A 26,428-nucleotide genomic window follows, 5' to 3' on the forward strand; every position below is an offset into this window, starting at 1 on the left:
AACAAAAGGAGTCTAAATTACTTTAATTCAATCTTCTGCCTCTAGTTGGGTTTCTTTTAGCAATAGACTTTGCAGGAGGAAAAAAAAGCTACCATGTAACACTTGCCTGTTTCCCCAAAAAACTATTCTGATATCAGGACCTAGATACGAACACCTTAACGATTTAAGGTGTTTGGCTGCAATGTATGCCTTTTGCTTAGTAGGGGAACTGTGAAGTTGCAACCAAGATTTTCAGAATTTAGTATCAGGGCTTATCTCCTCTTCTACATCCACTGAGCAATGTACTCACTCTTACCTATGAAGGGCAAGGATCTACCTCTTCTGTAAACTCCATACACTGCAACAACCTCAAGGCAATGCACTGCAACAATCTCAAGAGAAGTATTTTGGTTTTAATAAAAAGGTAATGACTATATCGCTGGTCAGAGTGGCACATGATGGTATTTGCCACGTGGATACAGACCAAAACTAACTAGATGAGATGTGATGGTGCTGATGTACAAGACTCTTGGGATTATAATGCTTTTATTCTGCCATTAGTATTCAGATACAGGACTAAGATAATGCTGTTAGACATCACGCAATGGAAAGGTTAGTTCAATGTTTGCAAGGTGAAACTTCAAGGTCTAAAGCAGAAAACCAGATTTCCCTTTGTTTCCACCCATAATGGCTGCAACGCACAGAAAATGATTACTTACTATCCAACTCCTCCTCCTCATCACTGGAAGAAGAGCCAATAGAAAAGAGAGTTTTAGACTTAGGAATGAGTGGAGAGATGCTGAAGGAGAAGGAGATTCGTCTCGATGGTCGAGTCCGGCTCTGGGCTAAGAAGTGGGTTAACAGCAGACATTAGAGCATGCTTGAAAATGCATTTAATAATAAAAAGGAGAGGAAAGCAGCCAAAGCAAACTAAAACCAAAGCAAAGGAAATGTCTGCAAAGCAGCTGGCTTCAGAAAAGGCACAAGAAACAAAGAATTGAGAACGTGCAAATTCCAGAGGATGCAGGTTTCAGAGGATGCAGGTCTCACTGCACGCATAACTCAAGGTTCAAGGCTTTCCTTATTTTGCTGGCATCTTTTTATAGGACCTCTTAATGAAGACTTACATGTGAACAGTTATCTTCCCAAACAGAATACCAACAACATAATGCATCTCTGGACAAAGGGCATCCGCTTCACTGAAATAACTGCTGGGGAATCAAACTAGAACAACTCAAGGTATTTGTTTAACGGTGCTTTTTGCAGTTAAATGACACAGCAAAGCTGCTGGATATTAGCAAGGATACTTTATCTGAAGCGTCGACTTTATCTACATGAGGAGGTTCTTGCCACTTCTATCTCCAAAAAAACCCCAAACGTTTTGATAATGTTATGCCCTTCAAAGTTTCCAGCTTTAAAAAGGAGACACCTAAATTTCCTTTCTTTTCTTCCAAAACAAAACAGAAAAAAAAAGCATCTCTTCTCCTGCCTTCTAAAACTCACAGTCCTTGTTTTAAAGAAACTGCCTGAACATGAGAAAAGCCCCTCTGCATCTTCTTCTATCCTTCTCTGGAAGATGTCTACCAAACACAGTGCCAAACTCAGCAATCAGTCTGTGACATCAAATCTCCCATAATTTATTTTTAAAAGCAGCTCTTGCATAGCAGCAGTTTTGCAACAATTCTTTATAAGTACAATCCTCTCTGAAAAGAGATGTAGGAGCCAGCTAGCCACTCTTAACTGAAATTGCTACAGAGCCTCTTATGAAGATGCCCAAGGGCTCTATTTCCCAAATCTTCTCATTGTACAAGCACAGGTGGAAACCTCTGAGCTGTGACCTGACCCATGTCAGGTTGCTGGATACCCATCACTCACATGGTACCTCAGTGTGTCCTCAGGAGAGATGATTGGGAGAAGGCTGGGGAAACTCTGCCCCTGGAACAGACCTGACCTAAGGGTCCTACATTAAGCATCTACATTAAACATCTTCAGCACATATATTCAGACACTTTTAAGTCATTCTATGGCACAGATAAATCAATTTGCTTGCATAAAAGGGAAGAGGTTACAGACTTTATCAGTATTAAACTTCCAAGAGAAAGAAGTAGCAATTATTACTCTCTTTGAATAAAACATGTCCTTTCAGCCACCTACAAAAATAATTTTTTGTATTGCTGATATCATAACCCCAAACTGAATTCAGAATATAAAAATACTAACTGAGGAATATCCAATGCAATGCAAGCAATGCAAAGCAAACCCCCCTGAAATTTTCCTTCAACCATAAGGCATAAATGCCAATTGCCTAGAGGCAATTTAACTAAAATTATACGCACACTTTTCCAACGTAAGCAGAACAACCCTGGAGGGACCTAATGAAAGGCATTGAAACTGAAGAATTCTTAGCAAGATTCATGCATTAATTTTGTTTAGACTGCCTTTCAAAGGAGTTGTTCTAGTGTCCCAGACCTGAAGAACATGACTAGGCAACACTGCTTGCTTTCTTCTGTAGTCTCTGCCTATTTAGACTAAGAGTCAAGACGAACAATAATACTTTACTGTAAATAGAACCACCTCCTCCAGCACAGTTCAATTCAACTTTCATTTCAGTGGTTTTATTTATAGCAGTTCCTGGCTTCATAACAATGCTCCACACTGGAAATTTGCTATTCCAAAGCTGAAAGCAGTCTTCCGAGCACTCCAGCCAACAGCTCTTGTGACCTCCCTCTATAAAATGCTGAAGGATTAACAGTTGTGAATGGCCACAGCAGCTCCTGGAACATCTGACACATCAGATGGAGTGTGGGCTAGAAACTCAGTCTTGGAAATTGCTCCTGCCTCTGTACATATGACAATAAACGGGAAAAATAAGAGAAAGCCCTCCATATGCTTATTCATTTAGATTTAGTTTTTGAAGCTTTGGTGCAGAACATGTTGCTTTCTTCCCATTCAGACACATTTGCAGGAATCAGGGATTTTTTTTTCAAACATGTACCACAAAATTATGCAAGTGGAATGAGGAATTACAAGTTTTCCTAGAATTCACCTCCAAGAAATCAAGGATTTATTCTTGCATAACTCTGACGTATTCTGCTGCGATAAAACAAATGTTAAACCTAGGTGATACAAGGGAGTTTATACACTGAGACCTTGTAAAAGGCACTAAGCTGCTTCACATGTACTTATGGTCACAACTCAAGTAACACTATTCCTCTTTCAAAGTGACTGAGGAAGAATGAAGTGATTTACTGAAGTTTCCAAAGTCAGGAAAGTGTCAGAATTGGGAAGAGAATCTGTGGCCTAAATTTTAAAGGTGAATAATCATTTTGGGTGCTCACATCAACCTCCTCAAATGTATCAATTTTCAGAAACGACCTTCCTATAAAAATGAGGCCCTTCTCAGGTATCACAAATTAACTACTGTGAACATAAAGCCCACAGAAGCATCAGTAATTTTTAACCTCAGCATCCAAAACTCACAGACATCCGCCTCAAAGCAGAAGACTAACCCTGCTATTTCTTCCACAGCCCCTGTGGAAAGCTTACTACGTGTTCTCTTGTCCTTCTCTCTCAACGAGACCATCATGGCTAGGCTGACTCTAGAAGGAGATGGGATAAATCAAACCTGTCTGCCACCAGCTCAGGCCTCGATGGCATTTTTAACGTGGGTCATAAGAAAGAGAAGAGTGGAAAGGCAGCAGGTTGTCCAGTTCCAAGATGGAGGCACAAATCCTCCACTGTCGCAACCCCCCCCGCTGTAGGCCTGAAGGAAAGTCTCAAGGGAGAAGGAGACGAGCCTCAGCTGGCCAGGCTCTCTCAGCCACCGACAGAGCATTTTCTGGGAGCTAGCTGAGTTAGTTATGGTGTTCAGTTAGCAATGGGATGCAATGTCAATAAATCGGTTGCTTAAAAAAAAAAAAAAAAAAAAAGGCGGCCTTCAGCCGAAGGAGGAAAGAGGGTGCGCCACTGCACAGAAGAGGAGCTGGCCCTTCCACGGGACAGATCTGCCCATGTTTCGGTCACTGTTGCTGGGGGACACATCCGTTAGGCCACATGCCTATCAGTCATGGAAGAACGATGGCAAAGAATTTAAAAACATCTCCTACAAAGCATAATCTCTGTGAGCTTCCTCCAGCAAGCCTCCTAAATGAATAAGACACCCTTCTTAAAAGCACCTTTCCCTTGTTCAGCTTTGCAAGGAATCAGCATGTTAATAAAGAGGAAAAGATCAGAGACCATCACTGATTGACAGTTTGTGATCTAAAATGTCAATATGGTTTCTGGCTGGCAATTAATAAAATGAAAACATGTAACATGGCCCTTCCTAAGCACATCCAGCTGCAGCCTTTTGAACGACTTTTTCAGCTGAAAGAATCAATTCAGTGAAGTTGCAAAATTAAGTGCTTGTTATCACTTCAATTAAGCTAAACTGAAAAATTTCACCTAATCATCTTTATTATCTTCTTCTGGAATGAGATGCAATAAATTACACCCAACTGCCCCAAAACACATAACTCAAAATAGATAGCAACAAACTCCCACAAGGAGACCAAGACATGGATTCTCAAGTTTCCATATATCAATTTTCAAAAAATCTACAAGTAGGAAATTAAGATCTCAAGTGGAATTTACCTGACATCAAAGGAGTAAATTCGGAAAGGATTTAAAATTCAAACTTTTTTGCTTTTTTAAATAACAAACTCGGTAAATCATAGTTTTTGTACCAGTAGTCTAACAAACAAATGAAACCCAACAGAACTCAAAATACTAGGGATACACCAGGAAGAACAAAACATGGATCTAAACTGAACAAGTTCTGCCTTTCCACCCACAATCCCGTGCAGCAGTGAAACATATATTTCACATAATATAGGAAAGCAAGAGCAGGTACTAGCAAATATTGCCTTGGGAAGGTAGCAAGATACACTTAATAATACAGATGACAGAACGAATAAGGGAAAACTGTGTTACTCACTGTCCAGCACTGGTTTACTAATTGACATTAGAGACATAGATTTGGTCAGTGGAGATGAAACAGCGGAAGAACAGAAATTAAATCCTTGTGGCTGTGATGTTTGATGCATCTGCAGAACAGAACAGAACCACACTGAGCAAATATGTCAAGAACGACAGCACCATCCCAACTTCAGATCACAGTTCAGTGTTCACATTTACTGAAATTCTCACTTTCAAACAGTGGAAAATTTAAATGATCCCAGTAGAAGGTAAGAGGTGAGAAATGCAAGGACCATAAAAAATTTAATCAGTGTCACACAAGTGAAATATAACATTTTGTTTGTTTTTTAAGTGTAAGACAACTAATTATGCAACAGAGAGACTCTGGCTGCTTGATTTTCTTGCAAGATATTACAAGACAGATATTGTTAACTGTCTGATGGCCACTGAATTACTGCTGCGCTTCCAACTTCTCAGCATAACTAGACTGTGGTTCAACATGGTAAAAAAATCTGATGCTTAGCAGTGCGTTCCCCAAAAATGCCATTCCTCAAAGCAAGAGAAGACCTAAGAGTCTTGACATAATAGTTCTACAGGCCAGATCGTGTAAGACCCGTTTACTGCCCTGAAGTATAGCAGTGACTCTATGAGGTAAACAGACTGGCTGGCTAATGATTCTGACATGAACCCACAAAACACTATGGCTGAAACTTCAGGCTTAGAAAAATCCAGGGTATTTATATTATTTAAGACTATAATTGCTTCTTTAATAAAAGTAAGCAGAGATTCCCATAATATTGTGGCCCATCTGTCCTTAATAGCTATCATAGACTTCCGCTCCAGAGAGATCACTCTAAATTTTCTTAATTTGCAATTAACATTTTGCTTAACTATTGCTTGTAATAATGGGCCTTTTAATTCTCGTTACACCTATGAAAGAAAAATAATCTTTATTCTCCTCCTATGATATGAAAATAAACCTGAAAACTTTAGCAGATAAATTGCTACTTGGTACTTGCGTATATTTCAGGACCACAAAAGGAGGCATAAGCATTAATTGCAGAAACCTTACAACACCCGTGATTGATAGTATCACTATATCCATGCTAAAAAGTTAATAACTTTTCCATGATTACTCATGCAATCAGTGGAAGAAAACTGGAAAGTTTCTTGTTCTCACCCTAAGACTTCGCCCATCAACCATGTTGCCCCAAAGAGCTAAGTAGCAAATTTAACACAGTGGAAATTCCTCTGTGTTAAAGATGGAAGATTTTAATATTTTATATATATATATATATATATAGGGTGGAAGCTTTCACAGTGAGACTGTCACTTCGGAAAATGACTTCCAAAACATTGATGTAGCATTTTCTAGACAAAGACATCACATAACAACAGTGGGACAGCTTTACCTGGTGATCGTAGTCTCTGATTTCTCCTTGCTCAAGTTCTTCAGTGAGCAAGACCAGGGACCCGCACTGATTGCTGGCAAGCGGAGTCCGTCTGAGGTCTTTGGAGCTCAGAGAAGAAGCCTCCAAGTTTGTAGAAGGCTTCTTGTTCGCGCCAGAGTCTCCAGCAAGGCCTTCTAGGCTGTAACTGAAGAGAAACCATGGAGGTTAGGTGCTGACAAACTCTTAGAGACCAGTGTCTTTCAGCACATAGCACCTTCAAGCATAAAACACAAAGCAGTCGCTAAATGAACTGTGCAGGGAAATGCTGATGTTACTCCTCAGCATGTCACTTCTCAATGACCAAGTGCAGACAGAAGTGGAGGGGTTTCTATTTTCTTCAGAATAAATAGCAGCACCTTTGTGTCTTTAATGAGACACAGTAGTTGCTTGAATAACCAAACTCCTAGTCAATAGCCTTTCCTACTGTTTTTTTTTTTTTTCTCCTCCTTCTTGAGAGGTGCACAGGAAAATCTAGAAATACCCCTAAAGTATTCTTTCTAAAGATTTTGATATTTCCACATATTCTCTTTGCTAGCTTTTTATTTGGCTCTCCATTGGAATAAAGCCACCCGAATTAAACTACCTTGTACAGCACAGTGCTGCCTGTCCTGGACTAACACTCCTCCTAGCAGCCACAAAATCAGCTCTGGGCTGCCTGTAACATTCATCTCTGCAGACACATCCCCTGATTCTATTTAGCACTTGCCACTGCACAAAGCTTTGGCACTGATAATGTCCTCCTTTCTGCCAAAGCTGGTTTCTTTTTTTTCCTTTTCTCTCTGTTTTTTTTTAATTCAATAAATGTTGTCTCCATCAGCCAATCAATCCTATTTTATCATGTAGTGAGGAAGCTAGGTCTTGTCCAACAGAGCCAGACAATCATTCAAAGCTAAATAATATACCAAACTTTTGCTTGCAGTATTGGTAGTAATAAAAGGTTTGGCCAATCTCTGTAGAGACAGCTGCTGATAGACAAGTGACCTCTACAGAAAGATGCCAATACACTCTCTTCTCACCTACACCTCTTTCACATGTGACTATTTCCATCTGATATATTTTGGCCCTAATAGTCTGCTTCTGACTCTCCTGCTCCTTGTGCCCAGGCATCAATAAACCCACTGGAATGCCAGTTCCAATTAATGTGCAAGCTTTACAGATTCACCTCCCAGTACACCAGCACAACTCTGTGGCTAATGTTTGATTTGATGCTCTCAAAGTCCTGCTAGTTTGAAGCAAGGCCCACCCTGCATATATATCCCAACCTGAGGCTACTCATGACATCCAAGTGGCCAACAAGCCGACATATAAACAAATGAAAGGGAAAACACACTATAGACTGTACAGATTATTTAAACAACCAGAAGAGCTTTAAATTCAGGTAGACTTGCATAGTAGTGATTAATGTTCTTCATTCCTTTAGAAGCATTAAGCAGCTGATAAATATGCATCTTTAAAAAAAAAATTGCTGTAAACCTTGAATAAGAAGATTTAGTAAATTTTTTAAGACTTTTTTCATGGTAATTAATGAGAAAGAAGACTGGCTGAGGCATTTACAATTTAATCTGCTTTAGGAAGATTTTGACTCAACAATGTATATCAATAGCAGGCATTATAAACTTTATTCTAAAACACCTGCAGAGAGGAATTAGTCATTTCACCCTGATTATTTAGGGCAGAAGAATAATTTTTTGCTTGCATCCCAAGGTGATAACAATGATGTTACATAGTACAGAAAAAAAATCATGTAGTTTGTTGTGACACAAACAGCTCAAAACTGCAAATATTAGCCCATAAAATAGTTATCAGTGGTGACATTAGTCTGTATTTTGTTGGTCGGGGTATACAGACTGAACGTAATTAAATCTGTAACAGGAAAGACAGATTAACTTCTTCTAAATATCTAGTCAACACAAAAATATCTAGTCAACATAAAAAGAGTTTAATAGCTCTACCCACAACCAGCAAGAACTGCCAGAGGAAAGCTATGAAATCTGGGAGACTGGCTTCCAGGCAGTATCAGGTAAAGACCTGACCTCCAAGCATCAATCTCAACTCTGGGACCTTCAACTGAAGATGCGAGCTCTAAGTGCCTGAGAAATTTTCATCTGTGGCTATTAGATTGGTTTTTCACATAAAGTTTTACATGGTTAGTCTCTTTGAAGAAAAAACTAGATCTTTCAATTTGCAAAGAGCAAGTCTGTATGAACTTAAATCCTTTATGAGATCCGTCCATAACAAAGTGGCGCTGAATCATGTTAACTCTTGTTTTGATTCTTTGGCCATCACAATTATCATTATGATCATTGCTGTGGAAAAAACACGCCTTAAAATCATCACAGAATTGAGCAGCTCAAACCAACAGTGCAGATCTTTGATGCTCGAGGCCAATGAAAAGCAGCCACCACCTTCACCTGCACCCCAGTTCAGAAGACCCATTCCAAAGACTAACGGCTGAAAAAGCAAAGCAAACAAACACGTGCACGCTTCAGCCAGAGCAGCAGTGGAAAAGGCGACGCACAAAAAGCTGACAACAGGGTGTTTGCAGTGCTCCTTTGCTGCTGCACATTTATTTATACCATACCTTCTACAAGTAAAGTCAGGACCCATGGCAATGAACTGTACACCAGAGGGACACCAGCTCAAACTAGGAATATCAAGAGAGGCAAAGAAAGGAAAAGGGCTGCGATTATTGGGTTGTTATGGAACAGGGGAATGTTAACAGACTCTCACTCTTGCATATCTTAAAAAAACCAAACAAAACCCAACCAACTCGGAAATAATGCAGTAGCTACTATATATTTCTGTCTGCCAGAACACACCAGAGTGCCCCAAGTGACTGAGGTTACCACCAAACAGGTAGCAACAGGACAGCCCATGCTTCCCCCAAACTGATCCCATCGGCGAGTATACAATGTACTGGTGAACCTGCTCTTTGTGGGGAGAGAAGTTTTGGGGGAAAACAAGGCTGAAATACACCAAAGCCAATTTTGCATAAGTAATCACACACAGCCGTTGTGTTAGTAATGATTAGTATTTTTCTGGTACCTCTCATCCCCAAATCAGAGAAAGAATCCCTTACAGATATTTAATTGTTTAAGTCCCCTCTGTACAAGTATGAATAACCTCAGGCTACACTTGGGAAAAATAAGGAAAGAGTTACATTCTTAAATGCTGCACAGGAAATCAGTGAAAGAGGCTGGAAGAAAAAAAACAGGCTTGTCTTACTATTAACTTGTGATTAAATCAAGAGTCCTTCAAATAGTACTTTGACTAGAAAACCTTTCAGCTCCCATACCCCAAAACAGTCCCAAGTCGCATCATGAAAGAGGTAAGAAATGCAAATAGAGAATGCAAAGGCAAATACAGAATGCAAATATTTTGGTTGCTATTTTAAATACTGCTTTTGATATTTTTTTCTCTGTCAGCTCATGGCCCAGTTGCAGGTTTTGGAGACACAAAGAAATCAATCTTGTCAGTTATGACATATAAAGGATCCTTAAATTCTGGGAAAAGCTGTCCAGGAGACATACGTTGTCTGAAGGGAATTTTGCATCAGCACAGATCTGCCAGAGCAGCACTGCCCAAGTCCTGCTCCCAGCCCCTGGCCTGTGATCCACACAAGCAGAGGACATGGCCAGAGCACAGTTTGCTCCAGGCAAGGAGCCTACAAAAAGGGCAGAACAAGTCTAAGCATCCCTGGGCCAGGATTTGTGAGTGCCAGAAGCCTCAGAGGGCACAGAGGAAGGTTTAAAGCCACTGACCGCATCATCTCATGTCAAGTCCTCGTATAGTTTCCACACACAGTGCAACACTGGAAACATTCAGGAAGGGTTTGATGGTTGGTATTCAATGGTGGAGTTCAGATAATTGCCACCTGTTTTATTAAGGATGTTAATTGGGTGAGGATACACCTGAAGTACCTGTGCTTTGCACCCCAAAGCTCCAGGTGTGCTTCACCAGTAGCTCTCAGCACAGTACCATAAGCATTCTTCATGAAGACATACCTTCCCATAACATGCCAGCATTTCCAATTACTTCATCATCAACATCCAACTAAACCGTCGTGGGAAATATAAGTATTTGTGAGGGATGGAGGGACTAAATACTTGCTTGAGATCATAAAAGAACCAAGTCCTGGCCACAGTAAACCCATCTCCATCATACATCTCAGTCTGCACTCTCAGACTTGGGTTCAGCCTCCCAGCAGGTCGGTAAAACCTGCCCAGCAGAAACTAGATGGACACTGAGAAAGTATCCCAAGGAAGGTATCATACATGCTTTCCGCCTCTCCTTGCTTCCCCCAGCCATCTGCTTGTGGCCCCAAGATACTACTACTGGGCTTGGTGGACCCTTAGAGCTATGCTTATGTTGACTTGTTTGCAAAAGTCAGTAATTCTTGTGTGATCACCTTTCAATTGAAAAAGAGAGGATTTTCCTCGTTAAAGAAATGATGCAACACTTACACTAGATAGTGCACTTTAAAGATGCCTCTATTCCTGACCATTGCCATGTTTTAGTGACAATCCCAAATGCTAAAACTGCAGAGAAGGGAAGCAGAAGAGTGGAGGGAAGAGAAGGAGCCATGCATATATGTAGAAGGAAGCCTGGAAGTGGTGGAAGGTCTCAGAGAAAGTAAAAGACCTTTTTGGCAAGGGCTGTGGAAAGCAGTCTTACAGAATTACAATCCTGCTGGGGAGCCACCCACAATCTGTTGGCAACACCATAAAAACTGAACAAGATCAATGCAAAGCATGCAAAACCCCTTTACAGAAGGCAACTTGGGGAAGAGGGATGAGCTATTATATACATCAGCCTTGTGGGAGAGCATAAACTGTTGGAATTAGTTTCAGGCTGTTGCTCTGCAACTGGGGTTTAGAGGGGCTGATACCAAAATGGTTGGGAAGCCAGAAAAAAACAAGAAAAAAAGAGGGAATGCCTATGAAAGAATTACCACACATTTCAGATATGACTAGGTATTTTAGGTTGCCTATTTGAGACATTTTCTTTATTCTTTGTGTAAGCTCGGTGTTTCAGAATATTGTGACTATAAATACTAACACAGCTCCTACAGAGAAGCCTTAACAGACAACTGGTGAAAAGATGTTCATTTGCATGAGCTGAGATGAGCACTGCACTTCTTACTCCAGAGCACAGAGTGATGCAAATAAAGTGGCTTCATAGAAGTAAAAAAACATGTTCTTTCTTGTGCCATTTTTTAAAAATTCTTTTTTAAGAGCCCTCTCCTGAACAGTACAGCACTGCTTATATGGCTTCATTTATGCTGATGCATGGTAAGGCACAGTGATTTTTTTTTTGGTCGTAACATCATGGTAACATTTTTTCCACATGCAGTAATGTGGTAGTTTGTTTAGACACACACGTAACCCCATCCATTTCAAGGGAAGTGAAATCCTGAGTTAACCTGCCACAGGAGGTGAGGTAGCAGCTGTGGGAGACGAGAAGAGGTTGAACCACTGAAGGGGAGAGGTTAAACTTCTCTTTTTTTAGCCTAAAAATGTGTAAGTATGGACAGTCCACGTCTGCTGTGTCAAAAAAGTGTCCTATTTTATATGTTAATAGACAACGCAAAGGTTACGTGAATGAAAATGCATATCTGCATGATGGATGAGGAACTGAAAGTTTACTATCCAGAAGAAAAATACAGATGGAAGTAAAGAAAAAAATACAACTTATTTTCCATTTTGTAGGAAGATGGTTATAAAAAAAACAGCAAAAGGGAAAAATTAAAGCAATTTAATTCAGTCAGCTGCAGATCTGCAGAGTATTCTCCAACCTGAGATTGTTTGATGCATCCCCTCCCCAGGTGCCCCTCCTGCAAGTCTTGGCAGGAGTCTCTGATGTGCTTTAAATCCAAATTACGCACATGCTCACAGGTAAACAATTATTTTAACACAACTCCAAATCTTACACATGGCAAAGGCCAACAAAATTACATCTGAGATTTCTCCCAATTTATTAACATATTTCCTGGAGAAAATGGCTTGAGCATATGCTCTGTGGGTCAGAAAAACTGACCTGGGGTCAGACTGGAGAGGGAAAGCAGCCAAGTGGGATGCATGGGTCTAATGCCAACGCTTTGAGAGGTAATACAGGTTTACTAACATGACAGTATGGAGTTAGTAGACATTCAAACGCAAAACAGTTAGTCACGTTAGTTGGCTTTGTACCTTCTCCTATGAATGGGAGGCTTCTTTATACCATCCCCCAGAACTCGCATTGAACTGAAAATGAATCATGGAGAGTGGTCAGCAGCTTGAATGGAAAAAAATGAACAAATGGCAGCTGAAAGATTAATATCCTCAACACATGAACAACAGAGAGAATGGACATACAGGGAAAACACAAAATTAAATACTAAAGGAAGCAATGAGTCTCTCTTTTCCTCCTCTTTTACAAATAAATCTGGTTTTTGGTTGGGTTTTTTTCATACAGAAGGAAGGTTTCACAGGTATTGACCACATTGCAACTTAGCTGCTGCCTAAGCCAGGTCAATTTAAAGTTTAGATAAGGACAAACTATTTGACACAAGCTGTTAGCAACCACGATTAACACCAGCTCCAGTTTTGCAGTGCTTAATCCATCAGTGAAAAAAGCCAGCATTTCTTTCCTCAGACCCAAATGTTAAAAACACTGCATCATTGTTGAAAGACAGGCATTTCAAATCCGCTATGAATGTCAGGAATTAACTGAAGGATGAACATCCTTTTGTGGCAGCCTTGTTAGTTTTCTTTGTATTTTTAATAGCAAGATGTAGACATGAGGATTATCTGTCAAGTGCATTTGAGGAGAGAGGGGAAGTGGAGGGGAACTGAGCATGTTTTCACGTTTTATTTAAGATGATTACATTTTCTCTGATCTTTTCTGTGAACAAACTTTTATGCTTGTCCCTTTTACAAACAGAAAACACGTTAACACTGGAAAAGACCAAATCCTACAAAAGACTTATTTTTTTCCATAGGCTCTTTGGGTCCTGATCAGCAGCTCTATTTAAGCTTGACTTAGCTAACTTTGCCATCAGGGGAAAGACTATTTTTGGTGTGGATGGGGCCTGGACCAGGCTGTGAGTCCTTTGCTGTGGGGGGCAGGAGACACCTCTTACAGCTCAGCTGACCATGCAGCCTGCCACCTTATTCCTCTTCCCAGCTGCACAGCCAAGTTCTAATCCTTGGGTTGGTTTTGGTGGCAATTACACTTTGTTTGGTCCATTTTCTGCTCATTTAGTGAGTGCAACCTGCTCACCAATGTAGCAAAGAAATGCCACGGGTGCCCAGAGAAGGAGAGGGAGCACAGAAAAGGGGTGGCAGGCAGTGGGAGAAGCACAGGTCCTGCCCATCAGCAGGACAAACCTTATCTAAGGCTTGTGCTCCATGTTACTTCACTTTAAAGGTTTGCAAAAGTCAGGTAACAATAAAGGCTTTTCCCCTTTAAACGGAAAACTATCTACTGCATGTGAAATAAGTGAATAAGCAAACACCCCGAATTTAACTGATTTGTATGAAAGACACTTGTTTGGGCTTCACTTCCTCAGTATTTGTTGTTTGCTCACTAAGCAACCAGAATCTCAACATCACAACAGCCACGTATGAAAAGAACAAAGAACCCCCCCCCTCCCCAACCAAATAATCCGAATTCCTTTGTAACAGCAACATAAAACCAAACAGGAACCAAATCAGCAGCAGAGACCCAGCCAGCTTTTTTTTTTTTTTTTTAAATTAACCTATGTGACAGCTATCCTTATGAAGCGCCAGCTGTATCTATGAACATATGAGAATAATTACTGTTCCTTTAACTCAAATTTTCTTACATTTACAATGAATGTATTTTCCCCGTATCAGAAACGGCCTCCAAAGTCTGACACAGGAGAATTTAACCCCACCTGTTAAGTGTTAGCAGTAATTGCCAGCTATGCAGTTTATTATGCTCAGAAATCCTTACATAACAGGTCCTACACTTAAAAATAAATCTCTCCAAATAAGTTTATGAGCTTATGGACTAATTCCGTCATAAACCTGCATGTATACCTTATGCTGACTCTTTTGTAGCTGTAAAAAGATAGGTATTACTTAATTTATTTCAATATTACCTGGGGACCAGGAATGAAGCCAAAAAAAGGTGGCAGTGGTAAACAACAACAATAATAACTCTTTCACCTTATGTTACTTAGAGGGTCCTGAATGTTTTTCAACATTGGCTTTAAAATCTGAAGCATCTATGATACTGCTTTAGTGATACCCGCAGCTCCTAATGTGTAAAGGATACATTCATTTCTGATGGGAGACTGCTGCCTCTCACTGGATTATCCAAATGGGTCAGTAGCAATTTACCAGGAACCCGTTGTGAATGGCCAGTTTTAATCTAACGGCATCCAAATGCAATGGCTCCATTCATCTTAAAAGCAGACCCGTGGCCATGAAGATGGCAGCAGGCAGCCTGCAAAGCAGCACTGTGCTGCATGCCTGGGTTTGCAGCCTCTGTAAGCTGCAGGTCTACACCAGAGGGACGGGAGGATATGGCACCCTGATCCTGCTAAAACAACTGGCCATTCCTGCTCTGAAAGCATTAAAATGCATTAAAAACACTGGTCAAACCTCCACTGGTTTCAGAACACGCAGGGTTTGACCCCAAGTGTCTGGCAGCCCAGATGCTGAACAGTGCAGAGCACAGCGGGGAACCTTACACCAACTACTTTATTGGTGTTCATCTTCCTTCATCTTTTTCCCCACTGAGATGGGGGGCTGAGCACCTTTTCTCCTCACAGTCACTTGGCACCAGCATTTATACACTCACATGGCTGTTACACCTCTCCCTCTTGTATCTTCTGAAAGAACAAATGGGAAAACTTCCCTTTTGAATCTTCCTGGGCACCACCGGGGACATCGGTGATGAGTTAGGTGGGACTTACTGTCCATGAGAGACTGAGGTGGAACCAGTTCCATGAAACAGGGACTACCCATCTGACCACTATGAGGAGCCTCCACACCTTTTTTTAAAACCCTGGTGCCTGTGCTATCTCTTAATACAAGCAGAGCAACAATGGTCGTGTTTATTTTGTGGTCAATAAGATTTAACACTCCATTAATTCCTTTAACAAAGCCCTTCGTATAGAAAGGGGTGGTGACAGTTCAAATGGAAGACCTGTCCCAAGGTAATTCCATTTGCTCTGGAAAGCTCAAGCATATTGTAGGTATTAAGTGCTTTAATCCTGAAAGTTAATTTAAAACAAACAAACAAACATACGTTAGGAGATTGTCTTCACCCCTTTGAGTGAAAAAGAAATAATCAGAAGTGACATCCTCAGTTTTCTGTTTTATCATGCCGAGTCTAAAGCTTAGATAAATATGCATGAGTGGGTGCAAAGTAAATCAAAGCAGCTCTTTACTCACCTCCTCTGATTTATTTCTGCTTCGTTGGTGGCGTTCTTCCCTGGCCCCCAACTGTGTCGACGGAAAGGTGACAGTGGCCGCATGGAGTTTCGTAAGATGGAGGAATGAGCGGGCACATCCGTGATACTGTCCAGCTCCTCTTCCTTCTCTCCTCCCTCCGCGGCCACCATGTTCATGCAGCTGCCATCCAGGCTGTGCCTGTCCTTGGGCTGGACAAAGTTCACCGTCGGTGGGAAGGGAAGGGATGTGTCGCTGCCCAAGGATGAGTTCCTCTCCAGGGACATGGTGTCATCGGCAGAGGAACTGGAGCTGGTAACATCACATGCAGACTGCTCCTCTTCAGGCTGCTGTGGATAAGAAAAATTAAAAATATATTGAAGTAGAATCATAGACTGGTTTGGGTTGGAAGGGACCCTTAAAGATCATCTACTCCAACCCCCCCACCACAGGCAGGGACATCATTCACTAGATCAGGTTGCTCAAAGCCCCATCCAACCTGGCCTTGAACACTTCCAATGAAGTGAATATATTTAACATTTTAAATAAATGCAAATATTTTATATTTCACATGAGCTGAGAAATTTCCTAGCTGATAGCATGAGGCACATTAACCATCACAGAAGCGAGACTTTTTGCTCTGGTTTCGAAAGAGGTTGAAATGCTCTGCAGAGCAATCTCTTCCACCCCACAAGTCCCTGATTGCCATAACCCTGGGCTCCCAGCTTGGGTCCTCTGCCTGCCTTGCTCTTCAATTCCACATTTCATCCTGCACAGAAAATCCTGCTCCTCTCACCATTTCTGGCTAAACCTGTTATCGGTCAAAGTGCCATAAAACCACCAAAGGTTTACAGAGAGCGATTAATGAGGAACTGGGTCATCATGACTCCTGATGACAAACTCCAGCCTCTCCCGTGGGACCTGGTATGGGTTTGTAGCTCTCAGCCACGACAGCTCAAGGGCAACATACTGTTCCACCGCATCGTGCAGCACAAAAGGGACAATTATTCAGTTGTAGAAGACAGACAGAAAAAATAAAAGCTTAAATCCCTGTCCCCCACTACTTTCCATTAAGCAGAAAGTTAATGCCAGGGTTTGAAGCATTTTTCAAATCCAACTGCAATTGAAAAATACTGTTCCACAGGATCTGCTGCCCTGTATTACAGGTCTCAAGTCATACTGCAATTTTTTGGTTTAGTTTGCTCCAAAAGCAGTAAGTGGAAGCCAAACCAGTTCTCTTTGGCCAAAGGCCACATGCTGACCATACATCCTGAGAAGAGCCTGAGCATATTCTGTGTTCCCCGTGGCTAGCATAAAAAAACACAAGCATCTCTCTGACATCACCTTCAGTCTGAAATGGTGTTTGCCCCGAGGGACTGACGTGGGAAGTTTCAATTTATTCTCCTGCAGAGCCCTGCGCTGTATCATTTAAAATAATAATAGGCAGAATGATCTGTCAGACCATATATAATAGACTATTCAGCAAAGCCACAGCAGTTAATTGTCTTCAAATAGCAGACTCGGTGGGTCTCAGCAGAAGCTGAGCACTCAAGGAGCTGCAGGCTGTCAGCTCTCATTTGGCGGAAGACAACAGGCTATAAAATCCCGTTCTCAGAAAGGGCCAGATGAACGGGAGTGGTGCCACCCCAAGGCAGTCCTCACCTCGGATCCCACCACCCTGACTTTGTTCAAACCCAGCAGACACTTTTGCTTTTCTGTGCTTTTTTTGATGGGCATACATTATAAGCTAAAGGCTTCTTGTTAAACTGAATAAAAAGAAACTGAGATGTTCAAAAAGTATTCTAATCAAACATTTCACTATTTAGAGGGAAGCCCAGTTTGAAGTTTGGCTATTTTTTATTCTTATTTTGGTTTAACAGGTACACAGTAATGTTCCTAAGGTCGTTTAAATAAATGCTGTCACGCTATTTCCCCTCTCCCATCCATCAAAGGAAAAAAGAGGAAAAAAAAGACAGCATCCACAGCACAACACCAAAGTACAAGGCACCTTTTAAACACAAAAACATAAAAATATACCCCTCCAAAAGCATTCATTTCATGGTAAGGAATGTCAAATATTAATGGTGAATTTGTGTAAATACTTTAATAGTAAACTTATACTGTAAGGTAAAGTATTGTATTTGACACATACTTAAATAGGAAGTGTAGGTTAACACAAGAGAGAACTGAAATGGATGCCCTGTAAAGTTTTTGATGACGTTTGGTGTTATTCAAGATAATCTGATATTTGTGTGAGTCACGATGAGAGCTTACTGAATTGCTTAAATCCAGACAAATTAAGTAGTCATTACGTGGATAATACTCCTTCAGTAGAATAAGCAGTCTGCTTTGCTTTTCTGAGACACAGAAAAATACTGTTAGACATTAGGGCAGCACAGCAGGAGGAGAGAGGACTACCCACCAGATGTACAGTGGAAGGATGGGACAGTTTGGAAACATTAAATTTGGATGCAAATCTAGCAACAATAGTGCACAACATCAAATTATATAGGGAGGAATTAGAGTAAAAAGAGGAATTTTTATTTCCCATATGAAAATACTGCTCCAGTTTAAAATGCAGAACAAAAACCACTTCTCTAGCAGGGAAGATTTAGGGTTTCTATTGCAAAGTGGTTCAAAGAGATATCTGAAAAATGTGAAATATATTTGGTCCATTTTAACTTTTACCTTGAGCATCAGACTGACTACAGAACGCAACAATTCCCTTGAACCTGTGGCCCATGCTTATTCCTCTAAAAATATTCTGTCTTCATTTAAATGATTTTTTTTTTTTTTTTTTTTGGAAACAAAGCAAAATAGTTACTATGAAAGACCAGAACTCTGTCTGCAAAATGCCAAGTGTGGCTGACATCTAAGAAACATCTATATTGTAGCCATCTCTGCAAAAAATTAGCTATCTGGCCAAATGTCAGTAAATATGCATTGCTCTTTAATCCTACTTAAGAAAATACTCTGTTTGCAGAATAGAAATGGTTCTCTAATGTGTTCTTTTCCTACATGAAAAATGAAACACTAAAGAAATATTAATTTTCTTCAAGTTAGGCTTGCTGCATTGCACCTCAATGAATTCAACCCTTAACTGTGACCATAAAACTCATGGCTGAAAAGAGCCTTTACAGACATGTGCTAATGGGCATTTTCTTTGCTCTCAGAAACATAACTTGGTAAGAAGCTAGTAACAAAAAATCAGATAAGGCGTAAAAAGTTAGTTTTCTGAGAAAGAATGTATGTACTTCTTCAAGAATAGGGATAAGAGAAATCACTAGGATGGGGGGGGTATAAGATAACTTCTTCAATTAAATCCCTCCATCTGTAGGTCTTGATAAGTGGAATTAAAATGTTCTTTCAATCATTTTCATTATGACAACACGCAAAATGTTGAAACACAAACTTACTCTGTCCCCGATCTTGCACATGACAAAGACATTAAAGGTGTTAGAGTATTTAAAAAAAAAAAAAGAAAAAAATTAAACCCTGGCATCCTGAAGTTTATTTGGCATACCATTACACTAAAGGAGTCAACATCTTTGGTTGGCTTGATATATAATCTAGCAGTCAGTTGTTATTTGGATTGGCCTACGGCTCCAGGTTTCCTAAAATTAACCTCAATAGTGGCCTCCTATTAATTATTTATCATAATTTTTATGGTTTGGAGTGGAGAAGTCTTCCTGGTGAAAGCCCCTCTCTCCAAACTTTTATTCCTTTGGGTTTTGGGGTTTTTTTGCATGGTTGGGGTTTTTTGTGTGTGGTTTTGTTTTGTTTTTTTCTAATTCTGAAAAAATAAATGCAAAATATCTATGTATTTGTGTATTTCCTTGAGCAAACAAAAACAAAGGCAGAAATTAAACAAAATTCAAGGGGTTGAGTTGCAACCCCTTCCTTTAACAATGATCTGTGGGTTCCTGACTTCCCAAGGGCCTTTCGTCTGAATCATTTCCCAAGAGGCACAATAAAAAACTTCCCAGTAATGCTGAATTTCAGTGGCAGGTTAAAAGTTAAGATGAGCAAAGCGTATGGGCTACGCCCACGACGTTGCCAGATGATTGTGAGAAATGACCATATGCAGCATTAATCATTCAAGAAGGAGGGTGTTGCAAAGCCTGCCCAGATGGCTGTCTGAGACAGAGAAGGAAAAGCAGGATGACGAGGACATGGGAATGAAGCGCTGACGCAAAAAAAATAAAACATTTTGCTGAAGCCTTAGACCTCATGTTGGAAGCGATATCTGGGTTTCAGCGACAGCCTCTTAAGTCTGAAAATAGTGCTAAAGCTCTCTGAACCCAGCAGCTCATGTTACGCAGCTCAGCACATGTCCTTCAGAGGAAAAAAAAAAAAAATTAAAAAAGAGATAAGCACAGGAGACAGCACAGAGATGGTAAGGAGAGCACGCACCAAACACCAGGGACGGTTTAAGGTACCTGCGATTTTGTGACCCCACAGACCCCGATTCTTCATGGTCCTGGGATAGAACCAGGGCTTAAAATCTACGAATTTCAAGTGATGTCTATGGAAGCAGCCCAAAGACAAAGGCCCTGGAGAAACAATGGCTTGTTCTTTCTAAATTCCTTTTAATGTATTAAGTAGTTAACAGAGGAGGAGTGACCTATACAACAAAAAACAACTCTAACAGACAAAAAGTTCAACTCCTGCTCCACACAACAGGGAAACAAGAACAGGACTAGTAATCACAATAATCACCATGACACTGAAAGGTTCAAGATCCTCTTTTTGTTCATAAACATGTTCTCTCTCTTCCCAATTTGATATGGAAACTGGGAAATTGATTATTGAAATTGGGAAATTGATATGGAAATTTAATAGGCTTATAACTAACCAACTACAACCAAGACATGCATCTTATAATATTTTTCAGAAGAAAGATTACAACCAGCACTTATTTTAGTGGTTATTAAAAATATTTATAATTTGCATTTCTACCAGCTGGGCTGAATAGTCAACAACATCAACAACAACAAAAAGACTGAATTAAGGAACAAGCTCACAACACACTAAACTAGTGTCTCTGGTCCTTCTAGAAATATTAACTGTGGAATAGGTACCCAGATAAATTCTGTGAAAGGAGACAAGGAATCAAGTTAGTCAGCAAAGCAGAGACAAAAAAAGTGACTGAGGTTGAGATTAGCTTTGAATAACTTCCTAAACTAAACTCAGGAACCTTTTGAACCCATTTGTAGACGAAGTCTGCAATCCACCGCATAATGAGAACAATGCAAAGGCTGCCAAACTAAGAAACTCCCTTTCTACAAAGAAAATAATTTCCTCCCTCTGCCTGCTCTCCACTGGCAATTGAAGATCTGCTTTCCCCACAACCTTCTCCTTTTCCCTGCAGCACCCCTACTACATTGCACCACCTCTTCTTTTTAAGTTTTAATTTTTCTTTCTCATATTTGGAGAAAAGAAACTTTCCACATAAGAAAGGGAAAAAGCTAAAATTCTGTACAGTATAAAATTTACTGTGTTCCCACAGCACTCTTCTCCCATGCACCCCCATACATGCATTAAATCAGGCTCGAATGGCAGTCGCCTGTCGTAATTTGTGCAACTCTACACAAGAAAATTGAAGACAGTCTTCTGCTCTGCCAAACAGCCTTATATTCTCACAGTCCGGGGTCCCGCATCACTTTGAGAGTAAGATGGGAACGGGTGAGGCTGGTGAGCTCTGTGCCCTACCACATGCATTAAGGATGACTTTACTGTTCATTTATAGCACATGAGATCACTTAGCCTGGGCTGTGGTGTTTCCCATCCTGCTGGAAAATATTCACCATCATCTGATTTGATTTAAGCGAACAGAATTTTGTTTCATTAAATATATTTCTCTGAAAGCAAGTGTGAAACCTACTCCAAAAGTTTAGTTTTTCAGAGCAGGAACCATGCCTGCTCAAACAGGTAAGCCGGAGCTGAACTTAAGCATGTGGTTTCACAGAGCTGAGACCAACAAGATAGCTGCTCTATGGAAGGTTCATGTCCTCTTTGATTCTGCATCACTCTATTCTTTCTGGGTGCTTTTTCATCATCTACTTATGGCAAGAAGAATATAAATTACCAGCAAGACAATTCTTAAAAAGCAAAACCTAATCACCCTCTGAACAAATTCAGGCTGCTTTGATGCAGATGGCAAAAGACCGATGCTAAAGGGAGGCATCCTCTGTTCAGGAGGCTGACCGTATCTCAGGTCTCACCCACTCCTCCTTCCCCTTCTCAGCCGTGAGCAACACAAAGGGCACAGAGGTGACTAAGGTTAGTAATGACTTCTGTTGTTGATTTTAAGCAAACCTGAAAACATTTTCCTTCCACTTGCACGCAAAAAGGCATTAGAGGTATGTCGCCTAGGCAACAAAACTATTCGTTGGAATTGGCCTTCAGTATTTAGAGTGTTTCCTTCCTATCCAAGGAGTCACACTGAATTTACAGAAAAACATTGGTTCCTCTGAGAATTACAGTACATAATTCTGAAGGTGTCAGCACAGAGGTCATGTTTACTGGAGAAAAGCTCTTGGTTACATGAGTTAAAGATGGCTTTCATATAATCTGTGCAATCCCTAATGAATTTGCAAGAAAATCCACCTTTTCAACCATTCCTCTAGTGCCTGATTTACTTTTAGACAGTCAAAATTACTTTCATCTTTTTAACGTTGAGGGCTGCATGGTTTTTGGAATTCTGCTGCAAGTAAATATATCCCTCATGTTGCTGCATCCGAAGAGGGGACCGGATCCTTCCCATCTATTCCATTCCAGGATAATCGCTTCCAGGTTTCTAACTCACCAGTGAAACCAAGATGATGTGCATTTGCAGCATGGGTTTATTGAATCAGGCCTCCGAGCTTTTTTAACCATGTCCCAACCAGGCTTTCCTACCTTTCCAAAGACAAGGTCTTCCATCCCATCACCAGGCAAGGGGAAGAGGTCAGACTCGCTCCCAGACTCTCTTTTAAGGACACCCTGTGATGAGGCACAGACGCTACTCAGCCCATCTTCCAAGAAGTTCTCACATTCTACGGCAATAAAGCAGAAAGAGTTATGATCTGATGTTTTCTGTAGCATCCATACATCCAACTCGCATATTCTCAGTGAATTTAAGGATTTAAAACGAACAGTAAACACAGCTTTATAAATTGTGTTCACCTCCCAAAACCATGCCTGCAAATTTTCAAATAATTTATTCAAGAGTTTAAAACTCTTTTAATGCATCATCAAAATACATGGTGCAAACAGAAATTCTGCATTAAACAGCCATATATGCTTGTAGCTTGAGGTGCTGATAAATATGCTACATATCAGGTACCCCACACAGCATAACAGGGTGTTTCCCATTGATTGCGGCAAATGCAAAATTATATTAATATTCAATAAATGTAGAAATATTTTCTTTCTTTCTCAATTAAAGAATCAACTCCCTCTAAATGCCAAAGTGCTTTTAATGCATGCTGTGACGATTATTTCATTCCTTCTATATTTGTCACTGAAAAAGCACTAGTATAACTTCCATGACAAGCTTTACTTTTTAAAGATTCAAAAATCAAGCGTTTTTTAAAAATTCTCAGCTTTTCTAACTCCTGACATTGAAATATAAGCATATTGCATCTCTTTTTTCTTCCAGCTGTTTTTATTGGGGTGATCAGCAGCACAGAAATAGATTACAGCCACTGAGAAAGCCCTTCCTTTCCAAAAACCTTAACAGACATGTATTTGCATAAAAAATACCTGTATATAATTTCATTTTTTCAGCCTTTAGGCAAAAGTATTAATGACAATTTTGGCAATAACTGAACATTCTTTTCTCCCAGCTCAAAATATTTTCTAATTATTAGTATTTTTTAAAAAAAGAAAGGTGTTATTTTGCAACCTGCTCTAACTAAACAGATCCAAAACATGCTTGGCTCCCTGGAGAGGAGCCAGGGCAATAAAATATTGGTTCACTCTTAAATTACACCTAACTAACTCCATCCTTGGCGACATCAAGCTTACACATCAATGTAACGATGACAGGTTTGGGTAGATCGAAGCCACCTTTTCCCCTTCCCCATCCTTAACCTGCGCCTGACAGCAGCTATCAAACACCCCAGCTGCAGTCCAGCTGATGGGAACGACTCCACTGTTGGAGAAAATGATTTATTGATGGCAGCCGGGCTGCCCCCATTTAGGGCAGGGGGGAGCCGAAGCCGGTTGGAAACCCCATTACCCCGTAGAGGAGTTTCCACACCGCAGAGAATTGGAAAAGCACTTATTGGAGGCAGCGCGTCTGCTCCCCAGTCCTGTTCCCCTTTCCGTAAACCTGGAAAATCTGATCTGCTTTTCCATCACCAAGGGGGAGAAGAGAGGCGGGGGAAAAAAAAAAAAAAAAAAAAAAAGAAGGGAAAAGCAAAGAAGAGACAGAGAGGCTGTAAAGGGAACGGGCCAGGGTGCTGGCCATCCAGCTGGCAGCCGACAAAGCATGTCCGCAGCCCAGACTGAAAAACAAAGGGGCTCGAGCCACGTTCCAGTGGAAAATCAGCGGGGACGGTCCAGATGCACCAAGGGACAGATACCTCACCCCAGCAATAAATCACAAGAGGTAGCGAAGCCTCCTCTGCGGGAGCCTCCGAGGTACAGAGATGAAGCGGCGGGGAAGGATGATGAGGTGCAGAGTGATGGGGACCCACACACACCTCAGCTCATCTGTGCTGAGAAACTAATTCCCAAACCCTCTCTTCCCTCCACTCTCCTTTATTTTCGGTTGTTTGGAGGGGGGTATTCCCCCTCCCTTTTTCTCAGCTTGTTGGGTTTGTTTTCCTTGCTTTAAACTGCACAGGCATTGCACAACGCTGAGTTCCGTCTCCCTGACCCGTGACCTGGTGAGCACCGGTGACAACACTGCCGTGACAACGGGGACTGTGACTGCCATCACACAGCCACCCTTGCCTGCTGCACATGCTGGATTTATAGAGCAACTGTGCTTATCTGCTCCTCTCTGTGGAGGTACAGGTGAAAATACAATGATGATGGTAACACACTTCTGCACATAATATAGAGGCAAAAAAAAATTACATAGTAAAAAGCCCTAGGAAGAAAATTTCCAAGCAACTCTCTTACATACATTTTCCAAACCCTCATGTCCTCCAAGACAGGGCTGAGCCCTCCAATTCCATGCCGATAGCTACGTATCTGCTACACTCCTCCAGGCATTTAATTTCAAAAGCACTGACAGAAAACGAGAAGCTACAATTTCTGGAGTTACTTTTTAAGATTTGCGGACTCTGCCCTTACAAGCCATTTCAGCAGGATTATTCAGCAGGTGAAAAAGGTCCAATTCCCTATCAAGTTGTGTATTTTTAAGTTAGCCACATTACAACAACTAGTGGTTTTATTGCTATTCGGTGTTGCCAGATTTCCTTGCCCTCTCTACACTACACAGCACCGCAGCGCAGCCACAGGGATGCATGTGCAGTAACAACATTATTTCTAGAAAGGCCAGAACCTGCAGAGCCTAAGATCTTCCTGCTGCTTCAGTCTGACTGGAGAATGCATTAATCAACTTTAAAACCTGCCTCTTTGTGCTTGCGTTACAGACACGTGTTACTATAATTATTAATATATATTTGTATATATGGCTACCTGATCACATAATTAATACTATATTTCTATAGTATGATATTGCATTAGATAATTAATAAGTAGTTAACTGATATTGATCCATATGAATACATGATTATAGATTTGGCAAGTCAAATGAGCGCACATCATTTTGCAGCCAAATGGAGCGCAATATCTCTTGCCTGAAGTGTAAAAAAACCATACCAAGAGGCAAGGGATTTGGGGACACAATTAGGAACAAAGCAGCATGGTGATACTGCAGGTTCTCCTGTAAAACACTCTTGAAACAGCTATTCACTGTTCATGACTATTCTAAACAGAGCACTTTTTTTTTTTTTTTTTTAATAAAAAAAGCACTTACTTAACTTTGATGGGAGCTAGAACTTCTACCTAGAATAAACCCCACATTATCAGTCACCCACATTATCCCTTCTTAGCCTACACTCTGAAAAGATTGGGTTTGAACTTCACATTGACACTCAGTGATTCAATCCCTGTTTTTCATTCAAGTCACTCAGATAAATTGAAGGAGATTTAGGTGAGACCCCTGCTCGTAATGACAGCAAGGCAAGAAGTGTCCTCTCTACGAACAGTCCAAGGCAAGCTGCTATTCAGGGCCCTGATAAATTACTCTATTTGTTTTGAACATGCATAATTCAAGGAAAGGAAATTTTTTTCTTATCTTGGACACCAACCCCTCTTTGAAACTTGCCCAGACAAGATTTTCTGTCCCAGTGGAAGAGCCAGAAAGCACCAGCCAGCACGCAGGGCTCGGAGCTCAGCATGGCTGGTGGGCAGGGTGTGGGAACGATGTCTCTGAACAGCCTTCCTGCTTCCTGAAGGCAACTTTCGGGGGGGGGGGGGGGGGGGGGGGGGAACCAAACAAAAACTAAAATAAATAAAACCAAGCCTACAGATTTAGATCTAAATGTGGATTCAGAAGTTTAAATTTCTGACCTTTTTTTTTCTTTTATTGTACTATTCTTTTAGCTAGAAACCATGTCTGTGTGCCCCATCACACCTTTC

The 26,428-nt window shown here is 40.8% G+C and overlaps 1 protein-coding gene across 4 annotated transcripts in view; it reads right to left on the reverse strand.

Moving 5' to 3' along the window:
• The window catches only part of AKAP13 (A-kinase anchoring protein 13), a 78,416-nt gene that overhangs the window by 39,149 nt on the left and 12,839 nt on the right, over nt 1-26,428 (reverse strand). For 2 of the 4 annotated variants that reach the window (XM_041123580.1, XM_041123579.1), the window contains exons 3-8: nt 22,688-22,824; nt 15,791-16,137; nt 12,575-12,628; nt 8,968-9,030; nt 6,348-6,531; nt 4,955-5,063 (exon numbers count right to left, since the gene is read on the reverse strand). In XM_041123580.1, coding sequence (XP_040979514.1) covers nt 4,955-5,063; nt 6,348-6,531; nt 8,968-9,030; nt 12,575-12,628; nt 15,791-16,137; nt 22,688-22,824 — 894 coding nt within the window. The remainder of the gene's footprint in view (nt 1-4,954; nt 5,064-6,347; nt 6,532-8,967; nt 9,031-12,574; nt 12,629-15,790; nt 16,138-22,687; nt 22,825-26,428) is intronic. The other 2 variants (XM_041123582.1, XM_041123581.1) reach the window with 2 other exon arrangements.

The sequence above is a fragment of the Aquila chrysaetos genome, chromosome 5 (assembly GCF_900496995.4).
Source record: "Aquila chrysaetos chrysaetos chromosome 5, bAquChr1.4, whole genome shotgun sequence".
NCBI lineage: Eukaryota > Metazoa > Chordata > Aves > Accipitriformes > Accipitridae > Aquila > Aquila chrysaetos.